The 23,012-nt window shown below is 35.6% G+C and overlaps 1 protein-coding gene across 4 annotated transcripts in view; it reads right to left on the bottom strand.

Moving 5' to 3' along the window:
• The window catches only part of MON2 (MON2 homolog, regulator of endosome-to-Golgi trafficking), a 66,126-nt gene that overhangs the window by 7,101 nt on the left and 36,013 nt on the right, over positions 1–23,012 (bottom strand). Inside the window, exons 20-31 of one of the 4 annotated variants that reach the window (XM_039726771.1) lie at positions 22,795–22,896; positions 20,780–20,782; positions 20,482–20,592; positions 19,638–19,813; positions 16,268–16,430; positions 15,456–15,749; positions 14,546–14,744; positions 12,592–13,220; positions 9,545–9,688; positions 9,005–9,022; positions 8,610–8,738; positions 6,503–6,693 (exon numbers count right to left, since the gene is read on the bottom strand). In XM_039726771.1, the coding sequence (XP_039582705.1) occupies positions 6,503–6,693; positions 8,610–8,738; positions 9,005–9,022; positions 9,545–9,688; positions 12,592–13,220; positions 14,546–14,744; positions 15,456–15,749; positions 16,268–16,430; positions 19,638–19,813; positions 20,482–20,592; positions 20,780–20,782; positions 22,795–22,896 (2,159 nt within the window). The remainder of the gene's footprint in view (positions 1–6,502; positions 6,694–8,609; positions 8,739–9,004; positions 9,023–9,544; positions 9,689–12,591; positions 13,221–14,545; positions 14,745–15,455; positions 15,750–16,267; positions 16,431–19,637; positions 19,814–20,481; positions 20,593–20,779; positions 20,783–22,794; positions 22,897–23,012) is intronic. The other 3 variants (XM_039726773.1, XM_039726772.1, XM_039726774.1) reach the window with 3 other exon arrangements.

Below are 23,012 nucleotides of genomic sequence, written 5' to 3'. Positions count from 1 at the left end.
TAGTTTTGAACAAATTTATAACTTTTTGGAGTTCTTCCATTAAAAATATATATGAATTTATTTTCAGATTAAATGTCTAGAAGTAATTCAACAGACCCTGTGGTGGGCAGCTCCGAGCTAAGCACAGGCTCTGTCTACCCAGGACAGGGCTGTGGGCCTGTGCCAATCCTGTCCTCATAAGGGTACTCATCTGGGCCTGCCTCCTCTGTCCCATTGCCAATTTTAATGAAAGTTTAAGAACTTTGAAGGTTTTGAAATCTCATTCAAATCTGATTAGTTTAGCTGACAGATGTTTTGTTATGTGTGACTTTCTCTTCCAGTGCTCCCGTATGTTGCTGACAAAGACAAATTTTTTCTGAGAAAGACTTTTTTTCCCCCATCTTCTGAATACTTAGCATAACACACTGAAGATCAGTCTTCACATCTACAGCTAATTTTCAGTTTTGACAATTAGGAATGTTTTATGTATGTACCAATGTTTCTGCTTGAAAAATAAATATATCTCTGCTCCTCAAAGAGACTTTATGCAGATAAAGTCTAGATCACTTTATCTGTGAAACAGACATGTGTTACATGTATGACTAGAAAAAACACAAAGAATAAAATATTAAATTATAGTATTTATTACTGGGTTGTGTATTAGGGAGTCAGGAAATTTGGAATTTTATGCTGAAAACACAGAATAAAATAAAATATTAAACAGCTGTTCAATCAGTACCTTTTCTAATACACAGAGTTGTTAAGTATGCAAAACCTTTCAACAATTATTTAAGCTATTACGATGCATAGAAGTGCAGGTCATGTTGAAATACACGGGAAGATTTCAATCTAACACTTTCTAATTTATGACTCACTTTATGAGCTGAGGTTTACTTAAAGAGGTGTTCAGGCTTTTCTGCCCAGTCATCCATACCTGACCTACCTTACTTACTACAGATTACGGTACATAGGTGTTCATGTAGTGAATTATTCCCAAGTAAATAGATTTTTGTCTATGTGGATACATCTATCTGGGGCCCAGATGCTTTGCTGTTCTGGCACAACATATCCAAACCATACTAGTGCAACCTGGTCAGGAGCCAGGAAAGATAAGAGTGTCTGCCCAGTCATCCATACCTGACCTACCTTACCTACTACAGATTATGGTACATATTTGTTCATGTAGTGAATTATTCCCAAGTAAACAGATTTTTGTCTATGTGGATACATCTATCTGGGGCCCAGATGCTTTGCTGTTCTGGCACAACATATCCAAACCGTACTGGAGGTCAGGAGCCAGGAAAGATGCAGCAAATTTCCTCAGCACAGAGCTTCCAGCCCCTGCCCACTGAACAGGGAGGGCTTCAGAGCCAAGAGCAAAGACCTAACAAGCACCCGGAGTCCTGCTGTGCACAGCACTCTGCTCAGAAGCATCTTTTGGGAAAGTATTGATTTAATTCCCTCATCTGAGCAGAGACTTCTGCTCTAATAAATTATATATATAGACACACACATATTTGGTGAATTTTATTGTATATAATGGCTTGACATGCTTCTATGAAAGCCTCTGGGAAAGAAGAACAATATGAAATAATAAACATACCAGCTTCTTACTGGAAGACAATTTTGTGTAAATTAAGTTATATGAAATGTATTAATTTTAAATGTCGTCTTGATTTATGACAAAAATCAAGATTATTGAGTCGCCTCAGCTGTAGTTTGCTCTAAAAAAATTTTTTTAAAAGCTGAAACTTCTGTCTTGGAAGGCACTAATGCTCTGACAGTAACACTTTTCTTTTTCATTTACCTGGGCTCTCCTGGCTATATTTTAAATTTCTTGTTGCACAAAGCTGCAGTGACCATTTCTGCTGTGCTTTGTACTTTTTAAACATCATTGAGTATCCCCTCTCATTTAGCCTCATAGCTGGCTTGAAATTCTGTTCCTATCCAAAAGACAGAAGTGGGACCATTCCAAGGAGGTTCACTATTTTAAATACAGCTATTCACAGAGCTTTAGTTTAAGGGTTCAAACTACAGTGGCCTCTTGGCTAATCAGTGCCAACTCAGTTTCAGTGCCAGAAGCAATGTTAAACTATCAACACATACAATTTCCAGGACCATGGTGACTAGAAGTGTTACGAGTTAAATTAGAAAAATGTTTGAAACATTGGCTAAAAATTTGAAATACCAGTGAAATAATTTTATTTTTCTACCCAATGCTCAGCCAGGTAGAAATTTGGAGAACATGCATAAGAAAAATAAGGCAATGTGCACTGGCATATTTTAATGAAAGCTAAAGGAAAAAACCGTATCAAATCCGTTATGCAGTGTTGCTAGGAAGACTGACTGCGTTAAGGCTGTTGTGAGTCTTACAGAGATGCAGATGTTTCACATTTAGAACCATCCCAGCAGTGCTAAATCAGGCTAGGAGAATAAAGGTTTGAAGAAGAGGTACAAAAGGAAGCCATTTACCCAGCTTTGCATATTGCCTGGACAGACAACAACACAGAAGATCTAGAACATTGAATAGTGGAAAGTGTGGAGTATGAAAATGTATCAAGACTGAAGGAAGAAAAGGAAGAGGGTTTTGTCACTTAACATTCCAGTTTCATTGAAACAAAGAGCTTAGGAAAAATTACAGAATGCCAGCATAAGAAAGTGGATTTTCAATTCTAACCATATTCATGTCTAACTATATACATCTAACCATTCCTGTCACAAGGGGTGACATGTTAGAGAACACTAAAAAGCCAGATAATGCAGTAATGGGGTTACTCTGTCTTGCTGTCAGCCTCTTGGAGAGTCAACTGAACTGCATTTCCCAAATTCTTTGTGCTTCAGAACTTTCTCAATCTATGCTGGCCTTAGGTAAGATTTGTACACTCCTGCACCTAACTGAAGAACCTCCCTGTCCTGCGTGACACATTTGCACATTGGAAAGCCACCAGAGATGACCTGACTCACAGCTGCAGTAAAGCCACTTGGACAGGTTCAGCAGGGTTACTAACACCAATTCAAGTTTACAAGTCACAAATCTAACTAGAACCACTCTCTTCTCAGCTGTGGCTTGGTTAATTGATTTGGTGTTATGGACAAAAATCCAAGTAGTTCCAGAATTTTAAAAAACACAACTCATTGTTAATATAAATAAACTAGGAAACACACCAAAACCAGTTCTATACCACCTAGCTGTCCTTAAATAAAGGATTAATATGGATAGTGGGAAAGTACATTCTCACTGCCTTCCCCTGCAACCTGAAGGATGACATGCATGTCAACTCAGCAATAAATTTTAGCTGTTATTTTCAAAACAGTGACTAGATTCTCTCAAATTACCCTGGAATAAGGCACCATGAGCACCACTATGACTAGTGTATGTTTTCTATAAGAATTACCAAAAACTTTAAAGAACACACTAAATTTGAAAATTCTGAATTCAATTTCCTTACAAGTGAAACAACTACAATTTTAAGAGACTAAGTAAACTGCAATTATAAACCACTAGAAGACACAATTTAGCAAATTTCAAACCAAAAAGGACAGGATGCCTTACTTGCCAAGGGTCTCATAGCATCTTGCTCAGAGTGCACAAAGATTTTAGCAAAGGAAATCAGAAGAATTACCTCAATGAGGGGAACTTCCACAGCTGTCTCTAGAGCCCTCCTTGCATCACAGCAGGAGAGATATGCTTCAGTAACAGTATGGGGAGGAGGAGGAGAACGAGGAGAATGAAGAAAAGGAGAAATGACTGCTATTACTAATTGTCCTGACTAGTGGCATGAGGAAGACGTATTGCCTTTTCAGCTTTAATGTATTTTAGGAGCACAAGGCTCAGGCTGATAGAACAGAAAGTCTATCTATCTATCCTAAAGATACCAAGGGACAAGGCTCTAACTGTATGTAGAACAGCCATACACTTGGAAGGCAAACTGCTATTTGGAAAAACATGAACATTAGGGAGGTTAAAAAAAAACCAACCCCAGACATTCTGTAGCCACACAAAATACAACTGCATAAGCAAAATTAATCTCTTCACAACAAGCCTGGAAAGTGTAATGATAGTGGCCATTAAATTATACTAACAGGTCAAATTATCTTGCTGTAGCCATGTGGTTCTACAATATACCAGCCTATTTTTAGTGCTTTAAATTAATTCAAACTTTAAAGTTTCTAAGTGAAAAAAATAAATTTCCCACACTTTTCTAAAGACACCTTTAATTACGATGAAAAAATTTTCTCTAAAACACATTTTGTATGTTAAATTATGGTATGCACTCTGGTTGCTAAAGAGGCAAAACCAGACTTAAGTCAAGACAGATATCGTAAGGCATCATAAATATTCACACAAGTACTATTTTTTTCTTCTAACTCCAGAGAGTATTTGTCCATACATGACAAATGAAAAAAGGTATTAGAATTAACATAAAGAGTAATAGTTTCTAGCAAGCAACACATTAAGATGACATTTCTACATTTGAAATAATATTCAAGTAAAGTATAAATTGCTTACTGTAAATTAAAAATATTTATTATAGGCAAACATATATGGCCAAAAAGTCATGCAGATGATAGTGGATTATTCTGAACTAAAGAGCTGGGATAATTTTGTTTCCCTGAATTTATGAACAATTAATACCAGGAAACTGTAGCAGTACTAGTCTTGTTCAGCTAAGAACATGAAAAACAGAAATGTTTAATTTGCTTTGCAAATATTTAGGAATAACTAAATTACAACAAATAGTAATCTGTATTTCCAAAGGAACTTTTAAGTGAGCATACACTCTTCCACAATTACCTGAAAAACCTTAATTTGAATTCTGTACACCCAACATTGACATAGATTACAGGGTGTTAACTGACATGGACTGCCTGTCTCTGAATGGAAGCAAGAATACTATCTGCAGCTGAAAAGAAAACCAAGCAAGATACTGCAAAGATTATTTTACGTTAAAGAAACAGTGAATTATAAAATAAAAATTTGGATGATCTAAGTGCCTTTTATGCCATCATGGATGACCTTTTCTATTTTAAGGTTGTCCTACTTAATAGAATTTTCTTTCAAGCAAATGCAAAAACAATAGGAAGGTTTTTCACCAGCTTGCCATGTAATCCTATGGATGATATTCCAAATCTATTCATTATTACACATTTCCACTAATGGATGTGTCTGATTTTTTTTTGTTTGTTTGTTTGCTTGTTTGTTTTGGGCAAGCTGGTATTTAGCCATCATTAGTAAATACAGCTGTGTTTGGCTGCTGACTTTTGTGTGTTTCAAAACTAAACACACAGCATATTAGTGTAAGGCACTGAAGAAACTTACTGTTTTCTATTAAAAAGGAAGATTTATTTGTTACTGAAAATCAGGGAATTATATTTTTCATGTTACACCTTGTTCTTTATTCTAAAACACTATTAGATATACTTAAACTACTCCTAAAAGATGCTTGCCCACAGATATTTACAGAAGATGGAAATTCCATACCACTCCTAAGCAATTATCTAAAATACCTAAACTTCCTTAGAGTAAAAGGTTCCCTTAGTGTCTAACCTAGAAAATCTTTGCTGCACTGAAACAAGTTTTTACCCATTGCCAAGGAACAAAAAAATTCTTCTCTGAAGCAAGCTTTTATTATATTCTGAAAATTTACAGTGTTCTGCTAATGTTATAGTCTTTTGTTTGAACAAATAGATCCAAAGCCAGGCTGGATGGGGATCTAAGCAACCTGGTCTAGTGGAGGGTGTCCTGTCCATGGCAGGCTGTTTGGAACTAGATGATTTTTAAGAGCCTTTCCAACTCAAACCATTCTATGATTCCGTGATTAGTCTGTCTCCAATCATTACTATTTTTCACTTCTGGACTTTCTCAGCCTGCCCATTGTAGATTGAGAATGCGTTCCATTCTTGAGAGGAACCTATCCATCTTTATAGTCATAAATATGACTATTTAGCTACACTTTTCAAAGAGTATCATAAATAAAGTGTGGTTAATTATTAAGGTGCAGTCAATTTATCTTGGGTAGGAACAAAAACAACATAACTATGGGCTCCTAAGTGAACACCAGTGTACTAAATAATTTTCAAAAATTCAAAGTAAGTGGAGTATTTCAAGATGGAACTCAGGACAAATACATATAGTTAATGCTGTTAATTAGAAAAATATCAGTGCAACTCTGTTCAAAGTGAAGAAAGGAACAAATTGTGCACATATCAGCAAATCTTTATCAAATCTAGAGTAAATGTCCTTGAGAGTCTATACAGAGCTCCCTGTCCTGTTCAGAAAGACTATGCTGTATAATGAGAGTTCAGCTGAGCTCTTTCTTGCTCTTACACGTCACCTTTTGATTGAAGCTTTTTTTACTACTTTCTAAAAGTAGAGCTTTTTGAAGTAGGCAGACTGGTTACCTCATCTCCATCGTTCATTAAAATAATTTTCATATATCAAATAGCTCTACTGACACATACAGTGAACAAATTACTTATGAATATTTTCCTTTAAAAATAAAAAAAATAAAATTGTGTTTACCTTTTTGTGAATAAAAAGTCTTCAAAAGTATTTGCTAGCTCTGGCCACATACTGTCAAATTTTCCAGAAGATGCATGCTGCCTTGCAACAGGTAGTCCAATGGAGAGAACTTTGAGAAGAGAGGACACAGCTAGCTTCCATGTGCTTTCAGAGGGACACGAGTACTTCAGACTAAGAGGTATTCTAAGTGTCTGCAAAATGAAAGTCAAAACAAAATTTATAGCTGCTCAGCTATAAATTTTGTAATTCAGTAATCTAAGATTACAGCAAGTTTCTGCACAAGATCTTGGAGGACACTGTCAGAGATGGCAATACACAATCCCTACATTTTCTGCAAGAATATGAGATGGCCTTTTACAAATGCAATTCTGAAGATGATTTAGCATATACCAGCTGGCTAAAGCACAAGTGTCTAGCCAAGTAAAAGGTTGGAAGTTAGAATTGATCCATTATCATTTACACAATGAAATCACATACTAATTTTGTTTATCTGTATTGCCACCCGCCATTTCTGCTGAGTCTGACAAATGGGCTTTCCTAACACATAAGAGACTGCAGGCAGTCTGTTATCATGAGTGTATTCTGGGGAATTCAGTCCCTATAAAGTCATCCCAAGTGCACGTACAGTAAAGAAAAAAAAAAAACAACTCATTGCATTTTAACTTTTCCTAGTAAAGTTGAACTTTAAACACTGGAACATAAACACTGGAAGAAATCTGGTCATTACTGACTGTTAAACCACAAGAAATTTGAAAGTAAGAACAGTCAGTGAAATTCTAAGATAAAGGCTACAGTACAACTGAAATGTAAAGCAGATTAAAGCACAGCAAATCTTAAGTATTTTAGAGAGAAAGTCATCTTCAGTATCTATAAAAAAGTCATTAATAAATTTTAAAACAATAGCCATATGAACTATTTAGACTTACATACATTCTTTTTAGTATTGCTAGTCAAACTTGAGAACCTGATAGTAAGTTATCTTGGAAAACCAATTATTTACTTGACATTTGAAATACATAGTGACTAAATTCAGGTACTATATGTATGCCCCCCATGCCTTTAGTGCAGTCTCTGATTTGAGGAAAGCAAAAGGAGGAAAGACTCACTCTGACTCTCACAGGGGAGTCAATTATCATTGACTCTCTATGGCAAAAAATTATGACAGCTAGAATCTAACCTTAGAGATAAACAGAACTTTTTTTTTCTGCTGCTTATATGTGTCAAATTTAATTCCAAAATCAACATGGGCTTCAGAGACATAAAAAATAGATTTAAAAGCGTTTTTATATATCCCAATATATCATATTGTTATGAACTGCAAATGTTACAAAAAGTTGTCTATCAGTTTCATCAATCCCATTAAAATGGAAGTGGAAAACAACTGCATTAACTTTGAGATACAATTATTTAATTCATAACAGATTTCAAATAATATCACCTGTTTTAAACACATTCAGGATTCTAAATTTCTATACAGGAAAATCCTGATGTCAGCCAAGTCATTGCAAACAAGCCAGGTCAGGCACATTCTTATTTTCCAGACTTCTGGAAAATATTACTTCTATTATTTACGAAATTTTTTTGCTGAAATGGAATGGTCAAAAAAAGTTAAGCATTTGACAATTTCACTTTAAAGGTATATTAGCAACATTTATGATGTATTATAAGGTATATTAGGTAATATTTCAGAGGTGCATTGACACATGAAGTCATCCAAAGCAAATCAAAAGTAACATAGCATACACCTCCAAAGTTTTTATGCCAGTCTACAGAAACTGGGCTTTGGCCTTCAATGCCATACTTCCTAAGGCACCTACATACCACACTCAGGTGCATAACACTTTCAAAGATGAACATTTTGTGGCCTAACACGTTTGTTAATTTTTATCATAACACTGAAATACTGATGCTGACATTACCCAGCTAAGAGCAGTACAAATAGACTAATAAATAGCCTTTCAGCTTCACTCATCTTTATAAAATAACAATCTGTTTACTACAGCTTGAAGCTTTCCAGGAAGTGTTTGTTGACACTAGCTGAAAACAAAATTCATGATTTTCAATATAAGCTCATTAAATTCAGAACATATGCAGGTCAAACTTTTACCTTAATAATGTTCTGAAGAACCTTCTCTGTTACCACAGCTTTGTGGCAAGCTGTCTTTTGGTACAAGTCCACCACAACTTCCAATGATCTCTCTGCAAATGGTACGTAATTCAATGCCACCCATTCCGCCTAGGAAAAGGAATTAGTAACTTACTAAATTATGCAGGAAAACATTTTAATTAAGGAGCAGAAGGTGTATGTTTTGCACTGAACTCTCAGTTTAATGCATGCAAGGTTTGCCAAGAATATGGTCCAAGCCACAAAACTGCAAATACAATATAGTCTGGCTATGAAATTGTACTCTACATTAAAGTAAAGTACATTTAAGTAGGAGAAATGTTGCAGTCTAAGCAAGACAACTACATTAGGACAATCTTTAAGGAAATTTAACTCACCGGTGCAAATAGTTGTATCTAGTGTGATTCCATTGTGTTGCAGGACAAACAGAATAAGAAGAATTAATACATACATAATGGTTACCTCTTTGATTACACTGAATCAGATGCTCATGCTTAGTGAACAGCAGTGTACACAGATAAAAATAATTACTGAACACGTTCCGTTTCTTTACAGCACGTGCAATTCAAAATCTGCAGCTTGAGGGAATTTTCTCCATTCAAAATTATCACGTCTCTGTGTTAAATTTAGTATCTCTTGTAGGACAAATTATTTTATATTAATTCATGTACAAATTCAAATACATTTGTCTGGTGTCCAAGCCAGACCTCTTCTATATGAAGGAATATGAAGTATAAAAGCAAAGAAAAATGCAAAGGGAATAAAAGAAGACAACAAAAGCATGTAAAAAAAACTTATTACGCAACATGCAGTTAAGTTTTTACAGATTGAACAAATGCATCTTGCTGGACAACCTATAGCTGAAGCTGAATTGGATTAACCAGCCAAGTGAAACGAGGAGATTTCTAGTTAATTACCTGATTATACTTTGCATTTGCAATGTGCTTTGTTTCCAACTGTCCATACTGTGGAGGCTTGCAGGAAAATTCTACAAAGGCCAGTAGCTGGTCAAAGATTGCAGGATACATTATCTGCATACCTTCTGAGCCCACACATATAGCCTTTATCAAAAGAAAATAAAGATGTTTAATATATATTTCTTGAGTTTTGGCTCTAACACCTGCATCAGTACAAGGAAACCCAACAGAAAACTCCACTATACAAGAGTCATGCTGTATGAAAGATAGTGTATAGTTGCAATAGTTTAAGGAAATTACATTTTGTTATTTTATTGAAGTAAATAAAGTTGCAAGATACCTGGGCACATATAGTTCAGTAAATACAGCTATCTCATCCAATAAAACATAACTTATCTTCACAAACTCTGCTTTGACTTATCAGTAAAATAAAGTCTTATATAAGCCTCGTATATAGATCTCAGCCACATCTTTAAGTTCTACTTCAATAACATTTACATCTCAGAAGTAAATGATAGAAGGCTTCAAAAAGTAGTTAAAAGAGTGTCTTATATAGAGGCATAGAAATAAAATAAGAATGATATGGTTTGGCATAGCTAAAACTCACAATCTTGCTTTAAAATGGAAAACATTTCAGGAACAGTGTACTTACACTACCAAAAAACCTCAAACCCCCCTATGCTACAGCAGTGAAAGACTAGGTGAGTTCTAATGAGAAATAAAAAGAACAAAGAACAAACCAAAGGGTGAAAAATGGGCTCAACATATGGAAGCCTGAAAAGAGATGCAAAGCTCCCTTCCATTCCCATGTTCTTGAGTTGCAATGATGTCCTTTGTTAGTAGAATCACATGATAAAATATATTTATTAAACTAGCCAGGGTTCAGTCTGGAAAATGTTTGGTTTTTTCATGTTATTCAAACTGCAAAGTTGTTCCACAACTTCAGAGAAAATCAGAACTAACCCAAGTCTTCCTGTATTAGCAAAGAACCTGATCCTACACGCAAACACAGAAAAATGTTTCGTTACAAAGATTGCAAATATTTACATACTCTTCTTTAATGCTTCCACTGTGTACTCCTGCTTTAATGCTTTCTGAGTGTACTCCTGAGAGTATCAATTGAATTCAAGAGAGGAAGAAGGTACTCTGGCCTAAAGCAAAACCATCTGACTCATGGCCTTTGCTTCACATCAGCACTGGCTGGCTGCCTTGCCATGTGAACTGTACGGTGTTTATACAGCCAAGAGGAGCAATCACACAACTTCACAGAACTTACTGATGTCCAAAAATACTTTAATGTTTTTAGGGACTTCAGTGCTGTTGTGTTAGGAACATAACTATAGGTGGGATAGGAGGTTTGAGGTACCATCTTATGGAAACCTGTATTTGCAAGGGCTTGTAACTGCCATGGTAACCCATTGAAAACGGGAGTGGGGAAGGGGAGATGTCTCACTTTCTCATTAGAGTTATTGCTTTTGTTATTGTTTAGAAACCTTCAGCTAAAACATCTTGGCAAGAACAAGAGTATAATAATGTGCAGTTTTCCCTCATGTTAAGAACTTTGGTAACCCCTTCTTTGAAAAGCCCTAATGCCTGCTATCTTTGAAAACTAAGATCATCTGGATAAGAAGACTAAAACCCAGAAAAACCTGAGATAAATAAATGGACTGATCAAATGGGAAAAACCAGGATTTGGGTTACACTGACCTGCTGGAGAAGGGAGAATAAAAAAGGGTCAAGCCTGACTGGAAAAGGATGAAAATGTAGACATGACTGGTTTTAAAACTTCATGTTATTTATACACCCACATACAAAACTAAGATTCAATACCAACTTCTATCCAAGCAAACTGAATTGAAATTTTAACAAATTAATTCACTCCACAGCATTTCAGAGGTGGAGTGAACTAGAGGCAGAGGTGGTTGGAACTAGATGATCTTTAAGGCTGCTTCCAACACAAGCCTTTTTATGATGCTATTCTTATACCCATGTTTTCAAAATAGATAAATGAATATTTGTTAAAACCATCAGCTAAAGGAATGGCTGCAAGGTAATTATTCTACTTTGCTTGCATATGTTTGAGATTAATCAGCTCACAATAAAAAGAGAAAAGACACTGAATTGCTGTTCATTTGGCAGCCACCATGTGTTCCATGAGCTAAATGGGGCAGGATCCTGACAGCAGCAGGGGGGGATATATGGCCACACAGTTAAGCAAAGTACTAACATGAAAGCCCAAAGGAAATGAAGTCAGGTCATGTGGATATTTTAATTCTGGCATTTCCCAAGTAAGTTTGATTTTTGGCATGGTGTTTTTTTTTAAAGTAGAGCTGAATATAAATGCATTATTTAATTCATTATCAACTCTGCTTCTTTTGAATAAATAAGTTTTGTGAATGAGCACTGAATTTTGCAAGGAGGTATTTTACAACTACAAAAAAAAAGAAGTAAGCAGTACTATTTTTTTTTTTGCTTCCAGAGAAAGAGCACCCTCATTTGTTGTTTATAGATTTACTTGCTTGAAGGTGCTCTCCGAACATGAGTTCTATTGTAAGAATTTCTTAAGCAGAGATGCAGCATTTTCCTTAAATAACTGATTAATAAGAGGCAAGAATATAGGTAATCTGCCAGAGAACCTTCTATATTTTATGCTTTGCGTAAACTATAAGTTGTCATAATCACTGTTCTTTCTAGACTGTTCATGGCAGCACCTGGACATTATATGGAACAGTTTGTGGGACTGTTCCTCCATGTACAGACCTTCAGTATCAACATCAACAGTACTTCAATATTAGATGGACATGTGAATGGCTACAAACACAGCACAACAATTAAGGCACTTCTGCAATCAAGCAGAAGCACATTTCATAAAGACTACAGTATTCCTTTCAATGCAGAGCATCCCCTTTGCAGCAGGAATGGAGACCTGATTGTGCAATTATAGATAATTTTTAAAATCATGTTTAAATAACCCCATTATAGTTCTACAGAGCAGAAGTAGCACACACTGTGGTTTACCTTTCACACACTAGAAGTTGCATTATTACCTTTTGTAAAACATCTAAAGCTGTAAGAACTGCTTCCTGTAAACTTGTCAGAACTGCTTCAGTGTAAGATGGAAGGATGAAAGGGGAAGCATCTGAACTGATTGGAACTGAAACAGCACCGTGCAAAATGACACCCAGCTTTTGGAGATCATCCATGCTGAAACCAGTTTTGATGTGTTGGTAAAGAGCTGGGAATATTTGAATTAAAGCTGTAAGAAAAGGCTGGCTGGGAATGAAAGTCAATTTATCACAAGTAATGGGAGGCCTTGTACTTTCTGATCCAATCCTATACCAGCTGTTCCAGGCTGCCCACCAGAGATTCAAATCTTCAATCTCATCTGTTATTACAGGAGGTTCAGATCCATTATATCTTCCTATTCTTTCTCCTATGGAGTCAGTTCTCATGAATGATCTGCCAAGACTAGTGGCAGTAGTTGTCCCTACCACCAATGGTACAGAAACATTGATTGCAGGTGGTGTCTCAGGCTTCTCAGAGTCTCGAACAGGAGAAACAATTTGTAGGATTTCCTGGAAGCTTTTCAGAGCAGCCAAGGAAACTTCATTATTTTTGCTAAGTGCTGCTGACTGGATGTGATCAAGAAGAACATCCCAGGCTTGGGAAAAGTCTCCTATTTAAAAAGAGGAGGGAAAAAATCAATTTGGAACTTGCTTCCTATTTCCATTCCCACCCACCCTGCCTCTCTAAAAGGCTACTCATGTACTTGTTAGTCTAATACACAGAAATTTCAAGAGATTAAGCAGCCACTTGAATGACTTTTATATCAGTTCAACCATAAGCTGAAAGAATGAATGTGACAAAGAAACACATAAATATGAAGAATGAAACAATATACCTATGTTCATGCTAAATTTGCTAGCAAAAAATCACATACCACATCCCATACCAGTAAAATATATCTTCTTCATTCAGTATAGTAAACCAGATTTATTCCTAAACATACCAGATGCCTGTTGACTTCAAGAAGGGTTAAGCCCACAGAAGGAATTAAGGGTCAAATTAATGCAATTACTCATCCAATGCATTTATAAAGAATTGATTTTAAAATGCTCTGATAATTGTACTGTGGAAAGATTTCATTTGAGGCATTTGAGTTTTTCATTAAATTTAGCCTTAACCTTCAATTTTCAATATTACTAATTACAAGATTTGAATAATTAAAGTAGTTCTAATTTTTTTTTCAGTTTTATCTCAAATTTAATATAGCCTAAATTCTACTACATTTCTGGAAATGACTGATACACTTACGAGCTGTTAATTTGTTGATACCTGTATCACAAATGACCAAAATTAAATACAACACAACTTATATCCAGTTAATATACATTAATTGCATACTATAGGATGCTGAAGATAGATTAATCTAACAAGAACTTTTCTTTATAAGCTATACATTCTCTATTCCTTCTGCGCTTTTTCCTTGTAGAAATTACCAAGCTATTGTAAAATATTACTACATGCAGCTGAACAATGTAAATGTTCAATATGCCACTGACTTTACAGGTAAGTTCTCTTTATGTTCTCAGAGTACTTTTAAATTTGACACACTGCTGACACAGAAGAGTTCCAGGCAAGTGTTGCATTCCCTTAGACAGATAAAAGGAAAAGCATGTTCTGACAAGAACAAAGAAAAGACGAAGTATTATTGTTATCAGTCTACTATAATGTAAAGCTATTTAGCACCCAGAACTGGGACTGAATTGTGACTACTGAGATTTAATCTCAAGTACTGTGATAAAGAAGAGAAACTGTAGTTACAATTTTTGGCTCTATGAAGCATCATTTAATAACTCCATAATTTTCATAGCATTTGAGGTGACATAACAAAAAACATTTCTGAGCTAAGATTAAGCTTCTTGCCCAGAACATTAACTGAAAAGAACATGCAAAAGCAAAAAGTTTATCATTGTGTCTTTAAATATCTATAAATTTTACCTAGAGGCTGCAGTAAGTATCTCCTAGTGTTAAATATCCTTGCAACTCCAGCCAGTGTTAATACCCATGTCTCAGCCCACTGTTTCTCAGCTGTATCCCTTGAATGATGAATGAGAATGTTGCCTCCTCCTGATTCAATCTTCTCTTTGTCAGCTGTCGTAGAAGATTCTCGAACCCTATCCAACAGGTGAAATAAAACCTGTAATAGCCAGAAAAAAAGAGGAAAAATGCAACTTTTCAAATAACATAGTTGCATTCATAGCAAACCAACAAAAAACAGTAATTCTTTCATTATCCTTTCCATCACTATGTCACCCTGAAAATTCCCTTGTTCTAAACAGTCTCCCCAGCAGTCAAGATTAACTGATGGCCACTTGAGAAGGGCTGGAAATAGGACACTCAAACCCACCACGAAGAGTGTCAGCACTAAGAGAACACCAAAACCAGTGGATCTCAGACATTTCATAGGTACAACAGGGAGACTCAAATATAGCTTAAACTTTCCATAAAGCACAACAAACATGATCATGACTTAGAACACAGCATTTGATAGATCCAAAACAGAATGCAAAGCAAGACCCCACCTAATACCAGATCAGCCCAGTCACATGACCCTCAAACATCTCCATTTTCACACAAAAGATAAGTCATTCCTATAGGAAGGATGCCATCTTTTTATCAAACTCCTGAGTAAAAAATAATTAGGATCTTAAAATTGTATTTTAGAAGAGGCTTTAAAGGCCAAAGAAGACGAAGTGTAAAAAAGCATTCCCAAAACCCAAGAGATTAGATTTCTGCCACCTTATATTATCTTTTAAGTCTAAAGAAATTATCTAAGTGATAGTGGTCAATGGTTAATAAAAGGTAAGTGCTCTTTACAAAACCTTCAGAGGAAGCTTACACATCATACCTTCCATATTACTGTGTGCCACGTTGAATGTTGCAGTAAAGTTCCATGAGCACCAATAGTAGAAAACAGTGTCTGCCCAGCACTCTTTCTAACTGCAGGTCGGGGATCCACACACAGCTCTCCAAGTTTGGCATACAGGCATAACCAAAGACAGTCAAATGGTGATGCAGGATGGAAAGGTCTGTTCAGCAACACCCCCTTTTCTTCTGCCTGTTTCTGCAACACTGCTTCTTCTTTGTTTAGCTCCTTTTCAATTATTTCACCTCTTTGGAAAAAATAATCTGAAATATTCCACTACAAAATAAATAAGACATATGGTGTTGTACAGTAAAAATAGGGTAATGCTTTAGTGTTCATGGAATAAATTGTCTCTTATTTTCACATAGTATTTTGCAAAGTACATCAAGATATTAATTTCCCTACACTGGTGAAATAAGATCAGCACATAAATATTGCAAGGTCCAAACATTACTCTTCTTTCTCAGCTTTTAGGTTCCCATTATGAAGAATTAATTAATCATTTTAATACATTTTTTTGTAAAAAAAATGTATTTAAAATAAGATACTGATGAACATGCTTACAATGCAATACTATTTCTTTCAGTAAGGCAGGAATCATGGAGATTAAAGGTAAGATGTGCTCTCTCAATTTACCTATGATTCCAAATGATACCATGGGAGTTCAGTTAGAACCCAAAAAGCTACGCTGTGGTTTTCATTTGTATAACTGGCTACAGATGAGTTTTCATTAAAAAAGAAAAGCAAAAATGAAAGCCAGAAGCAGCATCACTGTAGGTTAATACAAAACTCACCAGCAAACCAATTGAAGTTAAGCTAATATTTAGCTCTTGATTGTGAAGGCCAAAGCTTCCTGCAACTTCAACAACTATCTGCAGACAAGTACATGGCATTGTAGGAAGGAAGTCGGTCACAACCAGCTGAAGACACTGGAATGCAGTCCGTATTAAGGACTCTCTTAAAAAAACAAAATAAAAACAAAGCACACACACACACTCATTTCACATTTCTTCAAGAGCATGGAAATATTTTGAATACAATACCTTAGGAGATAGCATTATTAAATACAAAAAGAAAAAAATGAAATTAATGCTTTTGAGAAGAATTTCCACCACTTTAAATGGGTTTTTGAGATATAATTTTAAGTTGAAGATTAAAATTCTGATGAAGTGGCTTAGTCCATGTTAACTACCTAGTGGAGTTGGAAGTTTAGACTTTCCAGTGGTCCTCAGCAATTTTACATAGTGAAGTCCATTTCTCTGTTTTAGAGTTCTAAGGCTTGTTAGTTCAAATGTGTTAGCCAGAACATTAGAAAAAAGCCACAATGGGAAAAAAAAACCCAAAAAAAAACCAACCAAGCTTAATTTAAACATAAAAATCTTCCAAAGAGCAAGCTGTTCTGAGGAGTTTCTCGTATCAGCAGTTACAAATTACCTTAAGTATGCCAAACAGATTGCAAAATTTGTTTTTATTTCTTAGGAAAGATGCACACTAATATAATCATAGTCTTACTTGCTTCAATACTGCATTATATCAGACAAAAACTTTTCAAAATATCTACCCTTAAACAGATCCTTAATAATTACCTTGCCTTCAGAATTAGATTCTGAATACAAACATAAAAATATAGTACTGAAAGGTTTGCAAGAAGGAGTTCTCAGAAGCAGCAAGGCCATTTACAACTAAAATCTTGTTCAGTGAGAGACAAAATGAAGGAATAAAAAGGAGTGGTGGAGTGTAGGTAACACAAAATAGGGAACCTGCATTTAAATTTCACTGCAGGGTTTTTTCAGTGTTTAATGTACAACAGAAATAACTTCAAAGCTTTGTAATACAGAAACTTTGTGCGCTTCAGGATATACATCCTGGGAAAAAAGTTCAGACTATAGACATGTCAGTTACCTATTCCAGAATTAAAAATTATTTTTTTTTATTAATCCAAAATCAAAATCAGAGGTGGGACATTTCCACCGTCTTGTAACAGCCAGTATGATATAGAAATTGGAGGAATACACAAGAAACTTCACATGGACAGTAATGGTCCAATAACTAATAATGCTCTAATTTGATGAAGACTGCAGAGAAACATCCATCCTACCATGTAAGATGAAAGTATTTATCATTACTATACTGATGGAGAATAGACTCACACAATACTTTCCACCATACTCATTAGAGGAGCCTATAAAGTGAAACAGACACAAAACTGCTGCAGTTCCCCCTCCAGTACACAGTTTCAGTGGTATGTGACCTGCAAGGACTCTAAGAGAAAAGAGAAGGAGGCAGGGAATCTGAGTATAGTTCCACTACTCATTCTGAAGTACTGAGCTAATGCAAAAGTAACCTGACTTTCTAAACCTCAAATGCAAGGCTGCAAGAACAAATTCAGACCAGTTTTTCCAAATTAAGGTCCCACATTACTATGTGCTTGATGAAAGGTTTTTAAGTCCCTCGTACAAGTAGTAAGTGATACAATTCTTCAAATTGTGGAGCTGTCCTTGGTGTTACAGGTGACCACGAAAAGGTAACTACAAACAGAAGAAACTTAACCTCAGTGAGAAATCTTAAGATTGTGTAGGGCTTTATCTGTGCTTAAATAAACAGAAGCTTTCCACTGAAAAAGTCTTCAAAGACAGGCTTCCTTTTGTTTGGCAGGATTGTACTGTACAATCCAGAAGTGACCAAAGTATAGGTTTTGATTATTAAAACAGCATTTTCTGTATTTATAAAAGCCTGGAAAGCAGTTCTCCAGGAAGGCAAATGGACTTCTATCCTGGCATCCAGGATGTTCACTGATCAGAGGGAAGACACTTGTGAATAAAGTCTTGTGGTCAGTAAGTTAATATTTAAGTACAATAACAGCATCTACATCTTGTATTCACAGCTGTAACTTAGGTGAGAAATTAAGTTCTTTCTCAAGGAAAAGGAGGCCTGCTTTATTTTTTCCTACTCTACTTAATATGATGTGGTCAAACAGTGCTATGTAGTTGAAGTAGATTATTCCACATACTTTGCAGGCAGAGACCAAGATATAACATAAGATGTTAGTAACATCCTGAGATATTGGCCAATGAGATATGGGTTTGAGATTCAATGGGATCCAAAGACTGTCTCGAGAAGGAATTTGTGGTGGTTCTCATCCATCACTAACAACAGTGAAAATCAAAAGGCAGGCAGGAACACATTGCACCAAGTGTGGAAACAACAACTACCAAAGGAAGCTTAATTACAAAAAAGAGGATCCTCACAACCAAGAATGCAAAATCCTTGCGAATTTTGGTAGGTACTACTGACAGTGCAAACAATACTGGTCCAAGAGCAAAATTCTTCAAGGATTTAAAGGGGCTTTAGGTTTTATATGACCAGAAGACTAAAGCTAAAGAGAGGCAAAAGGAGAGCTGTGCCAAGGAGAACTCTACTGACACTGGAGTTATACGATGACCTATCCTGCTGCTAGTCTTGACTAGCACCTAAAAAGCAATAAATGTGGTTTGAGTGCGTGGGTATAATTCTTGGTGCTTACAGCTACAAAGGCAGATGTTCAATTCATTGCTCATTTCAAAAATCCTCATTGCAACTTCATCTCTCACTTTCCCTTGTGGGCAGAGAACAAGTTCACCTCTGCTGGCAACAGAGTCAATTGTGTAAGTCAAGGGATTCACCCACAGCCAGTAGATAATCTTCCATCCTTCTGCTACCAGCAAGCATTTAGGTAGGAAGGCTTCAAGGAAAAGAGAGAGCTATCAAAAGAAAACACACACTAGAGACTACTAGAAGATTTAAGAAGAAAAAGAAGCAATAGATAAACTGAGCAAGAGCTGATTCACACAGAAGTATTGGCAAGCACCAGAGACGTGTCCACCAAATGGTCAAGACCAAATGAAATGGCACACTGAGTACTCCTCAGTGTATACTGCATGCTGACTACAGGAGAACGTAGAGTGGAATAATATTCTGGTCTTTTTGAAGATTAATTCAGTAAAATAAAGTGTGCTTTAAGAAGAATTAAAAAGTGTATTTTTGTTGAGTAAAATTTTTCACAAGCCAAAAAGTACAATGAAACTATGACTATTGAAGTGGCTGTTAAAGTACAAAAATATAAGCAGAATTTTTTTCTACTGTTCTTATCTTACATGAGTTTAAAATTTTATTTCCACCACTTACCCCTGATCACTTTGGATTGCCCCCATGACTCCAAGCACCAATGGCCAACCAGGTCCTAAGCTGTCACCCTGACTCTGTAAAATCTGTAGCACACACTCCAACTGCTTGATCCTGATATCAGGATGACTAATGTTTGACAGCTCCTTTAGTGGGTTCAATAAAAGCAATTGCAGCCTCTAAAAGTAAACAGTAAAGGATATTAAGGATGCCAGCATTTAACTGATTCTTAAGCATTTTTATGCATGAGTGAAAACATACAGTACAAATTAAAGTTTCAATGAATTAACTCAGTAGCTCACTCATTAAATGCTCAAATTCAGTCCATAAAGGGTCTTTGCAGAAAATCTACCTTCCTGGCTCCTGTTCTCCAGATTCCTCAGGAAGCAGCTACAGACGCTACCAAAGGTGCATAAAAAGTGTCACGCAACTTTATGCTCACTCAGCAGGGCTACACTCAGTTTCCTCCTCAAGGGACCATGGAAAGAATATCCAATAAGTCTCAGTAAAAATATTAATTAGACTGTTTTATTAACAATGGATTGAACAGCTGTAATTTAGAAGGTTAGGCAACACATTTTTACCTGTCACAGCATCACATATATACTACTAAACATTCTGGAATTGTTTTGCACTCATAGGGGTGACCCATAATTTGTTCTAAGAAATGGACATAATATGCAAGCATCACTCTTAGGTATTTGAAAAATGAAAGAGGATAGTTTATTAGAATGCATGTGGTTGTTCACAATAGTCACATCTGAGTGTTACAGCTACAGACTTTATATACTCAACAGCAAAGTTGCTTTAAGAATGCAGGAGGAAAGCATCTGCTTTTACACTTTACCTGGTTTTGAGATAATGGAGGATCATGTCTGAATGTCAGTCCTGCTTTAATAAGAGAAGTTAAAGCTTCTGCTCCCCATTCTCTCATTCTGGAGTTGGGATGCTGACAGACCTGAAAACACACCAATGTTTTGTTTAAAGCCACCTTTATTTAACCAACGTATATAATACGTTAAAAACTGGTATTTTAATTATATTAGAATGTACATACATTAGTATAAGAATAATACAATAAATCTCTAAATGGTAAAATTTGGCTTCAGAGTAAAAAAAGAAATTTATCTTTTGGATAGACATACCTTCTGAATAAGGAAGCAATAGGAAGCAGTGAAAGACACAGAAGGAAACATAATGAAAATTACATATATAATTCAAGTAAATCAATTTTCCAAAATTAATAAACTAACTTCTAATTCTCATAATGAGTGATTAAAAAGCACCAAACAACCCTTCAATACATCCCTAAGACTCTCAGGTTTAACTTATCCTAAAGCTACAAAATTGGAAGTTTCACACACTGCTTAACATAATCAAGTGAGGAACATGACAGTAGTCTTCTATACTCTCAAATATAAAAAGTAACTACATATTAAAGACAAAATAAACCTCACGCTCCATTCTTTTAAAAACTTGACAAAACAATAGCGAGCATTTTTAAACTCAAGTTTCAAATGCATACCTTCATTTCTCTTTGTCTCTGAAGTCTCTAAACCTAACAACTTTTCTAATTGCTTCTACAGAATACAAAAATTAAAAACATTGTGCATATTCATTTCTTAGATAGCTAGTATGAAGTGTGCTATACCTAATGCATTACCCCTCACACTAATTTGGGAAGTGTACAGTTCCATTGACCACTCCATACTTATTCCCACCCACCCTTCCAACCACTCTGATGGTGTGAGAACCCAGAGTCAAGTCCAAGGCAGTATCATAAAGAAGGCTGATGCCTTTTATTGGTGGATCATTGTCCTATCAACCAGTAGCCAAATTGAAAAGGTGAACAGTGTAGAAGAGATAGCTTAACGTTTAAAAATGTTGACAAGAAATAGCCATTCTCCTGATTTAATTACATTTTTAAAACTTTATATAAAATAAAAAGAGAGAATTTGAAGTACTTCATGCTCTGATTCTGTCCAGATGACCAGTTCCAGAACCAGGGAACAAGCTATTCCATCAGGTTGTGTTTAATTGAATCATACCTGATGTTTCCTCCTTCCTCATTGTACCAAAACAACTTAGGTTTAAAAGGAAATAAGGCAGTACACTTTGAAAGAAAATGTATTTCCTACAAAAACCATATTTCCTACAAAACAGCGACAGCTTATCTGCACTGCATGGGTAACAGACTGCTTCCTAGATGAAAACAGTCTCAAGACGTGGATGGTGAACCTTATGGTTTTGTAGGGCAAAAAATAAACAAGAGAAAGAGATGCCTGTGCTTTGAGTCTTTAAAGCCAGAAGTATCTAATTTTTTTCTCCTAGATAAAGCAATATGTGGTTTCCATAAAAAGACATGGCCAATCCTTGATACTGGTTGAAACAATGCACTGGTGCTAAGGATGTACCTGATACATTCAGAATTATGAGGAAGAAGTCTTCTCCTTTACCCACTCTAAAACAAACCCTGTTCTTACATTTTATTCTCCTTTATACTTGTGTGGAGAATTAAAACTACAGTTACATTCGATCATCTGTTTTCTGTTTTCAATTCAAAAAGGTTAGGTTTTTTTCCTTCATAAAGTATGTTTTTTGCATTGAAGTTAAAATACTAAAAAAAATTGCAACAGGATTATGACATTTTTATACTTGAACAGTATTCTCTTAAAGAAAGCATTCAGCAGTTAGCTTAAATATTAAAAAATAAACAAACAAACAAACAACCCTTTCTTAATAAATCTCCTGGCTTCGATTCTAGGAAGATTCTGTCTCAGAATCATCCTAGATATTTGTACTGTTTGAAACAGTAAATTTGCACTACCTTAACTAGAACAAATATATGAACTATAATTATTTGATCTTTTTAAACACTGCTGTGTCAAAAACATATAAAGACTGACAGAACCATAAAGACAAAGTTACCTAGAGATATTAAAATATTGCAAAAATAAATTACAATAAATAATAAAATAATAATAAATTCACTTTTAAATCCAAACCATAATGGATTCGAGTTGTAACAATAAAGTGCCTAAACCAAATATATAATTATAATTTAGAAATTTTTTTAAATTATGCATTAAAAACATATTTCCATGAGATTTTCACTAATGCAAACTGAATTCTAGTACAAGTGATAAAAGCCATTAGTTACCTCCAGAAGATGACCGGTCAGAGGTCTCCAAAGAATCTCAATCCTGCGCATGTTAACCAGTCCCGTTTCCAGTAATTTAGCAACAGCAAAAAGTGATGGTTCCTTAACAAAATGGAATTGGAGCACATGACTGTGAGGCAGGCGCGACAAGGCGGGAGCATTTTGCTGGGGGACGATTTCTAAACCGCGGTGGCGCTCGCTCCGCAGCGCGGAGGCTG

Source organism: Passer montanus, unplaced genomic scaffold (genome assembly GCF_014805655.1).
Source record: "Passer montanus isolate IOZ18808 unplaced genomic scaffold, ASM1480565v1 scaffold6, whole genome shotgun sequence".
NCBI lineage: Eukaryota > Metazoa > Chordata > Aves > Passeriformes > Passeridae > Passer > Passer montanus.
Note: the sequence above shows the minus strand (reverse complement) of the source record. Positions and strands in the feature narration are given on the sequence as shown.